Source organism: Perognathus longimembris, chromosome 13 (genome assembly GCF_023159225.1).
Source record: "Perognathus longimembris pacificus isolate PPM17 chromosome 13, ASM2315922v1, whole genome shotgun sequence".
NCBI classification, from domain to species: domain Eukaryota; kingdom Metazoa; phylum Chordata; class Mammalia; order Rodentia; family Heteromyidae; genus Perognathus; species Perognathus longimembris.
In genome coordinates this window covers 52,963,444-52,966,143 of record NC_063173.1, presented here as the reverse complement: position 1 = coordinate 52,966,143, position 2,700 = coordinate 52,963,444, and the positions used below count along the sequence as shown (strand labels likewise).

General features: G+C 43.3%; 1 protein-coding gene across 1 annotated transcript; it reads left to right on the top strand.

Moving 5' to 3' along the window:
* Window positions 1-1,331: 1,331 nt before the first annotated feature.
* Window positions 1,332-2,279, top strand: LOC125362586 (olfactory receptor 5B12-like). The gene has a single exon (XM_048361407.1). It carries the CDS (start codon window positions 1,332-1,334, stop codon window positions 2,277-2,279), a length of 948 nt encoding a protein of 315 aa, XP_048217364.1.
* The last annotated feature ends 421 nt before the right edge of the window (window positions 2,280-2,700 follow it).

Here is a 2,700-nt window from a genome sequence, read left to right as displayed (position 1 = left end):
CACAGAAGTTTTTCATTCATTATCACATTAGGGCAGGATAGCTTGTAAGGAAGGGGAAGAAAGATTTTCCTATTTTTGTAATAACATTTCTAAAACTTCCATACATGGAAAAGATAATTTATATTTACCCCAAATGAACATACTAAAACAATTTTGATGCAATTTGATCTACTCTTATGTCATGCAGTTTTTCAAACATTTATTACAATCATCCATATTAGGAATTTAACCACATTCTTCTAGCCTTACCCAGTTTTATTTTATGCTTAATTTTTATTACTATCTTTAGTAATACAAGGCGGGATGTCTCTTAACAAAGCAGAAGATAACACAATGCATCTTGGTCTATGTAACCCCCTTCAACAATCTCCTCCCCCTTGGACCTACCCCTTCCCTTACATTTCTTAATTGTGCTGTTTACACAGTGAACTCTTGACTGCATTCACCTTGGCTATCTTTAAAACAAGTGCTATGCCAGCTCAGTCCTTGAATATGAACATCTTTTAGCCCTGAAGAATGAATATTGTTCACAATTCCAGACTCAGCTGTCACCGGAGCCATGCTGGAGGTAAGTGCACCCAGACTGCTCATGCACTCCCGCTCAGTTGAAGGCAGTCTCTAGTCTAGGGGACAGGAAAATAATAATTTTTATTCCCCTGTTCTCCCTATGAAAAGTCTGAAGACCTAGATGCTGGTAGGAAAGGGAACACAGCCCCTCGGCAAAATAAAGCTTGCAACAAGAAGAGAAAAGAGCAAACGCTTTGATCCAATCAATGGAAGAGTTCTTTCTTCACCTTTTGGGATACTGAGCAAATTCTGGCTATCAAAAAGAATGCCTCCTCTGTGTCATTGAGTTTCTGGCAGTAGAAGCCTGTTAGGGACCTTCATAAACTTAAGAGAGAGTCCTGAGTGTCCCTACAGCTGGAATGCTTGAACACCTTCAGCTAGAAAGGTGAAGGTCTGTCACAGGTGGGCAAGGTTTGGGTCAAGATTTGTCGCTATCATTTACAAAAGTGTGACCACATGATCCTACACTGTACTTTGTGCTCTTTGGCTAGCTGTCTAGGTGTATGTTAGACCTGGTGCTTGTGTGATATTGAGAAGACTGTGATTTTGTGTAATACCGGTTAGCATACACCAGGCAAACTGAAATGAGCTCCAGTCATACTATGCCTAGCAAGTAGCAGCTGTGGGCAGCAAAGAAGCTCAGATGCCCATGCACCAGGCCAGGGACTCCTGCATGGGACAGGAAGCTGACACAAGAGCAGGAGACTTGGCCACACCTCATTGCTCATGGTGGTGTTCAAGGAGCCTGTCCTAGTGATTCCCAAATGACTGGGATGGGGAACACTTCAGAGGTGACTGAATTCATTCTTGTGGGGTTAACGGATACCCTAGAGCTGCAGGTCCCTTTGTTTATCATCTTCACCCTCATTTACTTCATCACTCTGGTTGGCAACCTTGGGATGATCACACTGATTCTGTTGGACGTTCGCCTCCACACCCCCATGTACTTTTTCCTCAGCAACCTCTCCCTGGTGGACTGTGTGTATGCCTCTGCGGTCACTCCCCAGGTGATGGGAGGGTTTCTCACCCGAGAGAAGGTCATCTCCTACAATGCCTGTGCCACCCAGATGTTCTTCTTTGTGGCCTTTGCCATTATTGAAAGTTTCCTCCTGGCCTCGATGGCCTTTGACCGCCACGCAGCGGTGTGCAAACCCCTGCACTACAGCAGCACCATGACACACTCCGTGTGTGTCCTCCTCGTGGCCCTTTCCTACACCAGTGGTTTCCTGCAGTCCTCCATCCACGTTGCCCTCACTTTCCGCCTCTCTTTCTGTCGTTCAAATGTGATTCATCACTTTTTCTGTGACATCCCCCCTCTGCTGGCTCTCTCTTGCTCTGATATCCACACAAATGAGGTTGTGCTCTTTGTGCTGGCGGCATTCAATATCATTTTCTCTCTCGTGGTCATCCTGAACTCTTACCTGCTTATTTTTGTTGCTATCCGGAGGATGCGTTCAGCTGAGGGAAAGAAGAAAGCCTTTTCCACCTGTGCATCGCACCTCACCACTGTGTCCATCTTCTTTGGGACGATCATCTTCATGTACTTGCAGCCAGGCTCCAGTCATTCCATGGACACTGACAAAATTGCTTCTGTGTTCTACTCTATGGTCATCCCCATGCTGAACCCCCTGGTCTACAGCCTGAGGAACAAGGAGGTCAAAGGTGCATTCAAGAAGGTTGTTGGCAAAGTCTTCATTGAGCATAGTCAATGAATTGTAAATTGATTGCCAACCTTATGAAACTTTCTATCTTCATTTACTAAGAATATTAACAATTACTTTAATTACTTTTTTTAATTTCTCCAAACAATTCCTTCACATATGAAACATTGTCTAACCAAGTATATGCCTGTGTTGCAGAAATAAAATTAGTGAAGAATATGACTACAGGGACTTTTAGATATCTCTTACCAAAAGAGGGATAGTATTTCAATTTTAAGATCAAGATTTTAGTTCTAGATATCATAGGATTCCACCGTGCACTGCATTGTTGGTGTGAAGTGTCTTACAGCTAAGCCTTGTATGTGTAATGATAGTGCTTGGAATTCAAAGTAATTCCCATAATCTTGAATACAGTATGGAGCCACAATTCTCAACTGAGAACTATGTACTTCTATAACTCACTTTTAGAGAC

Excerpts from the sequence above, each read along its gene's own strand:
- LOC125362586 (XM_048361407.1), top strand. The coding sequence starts at position 1,332 with ATGACTGGGATGGGGAACACTTCAGAGGTGACTGAATTCATTCTTGTG.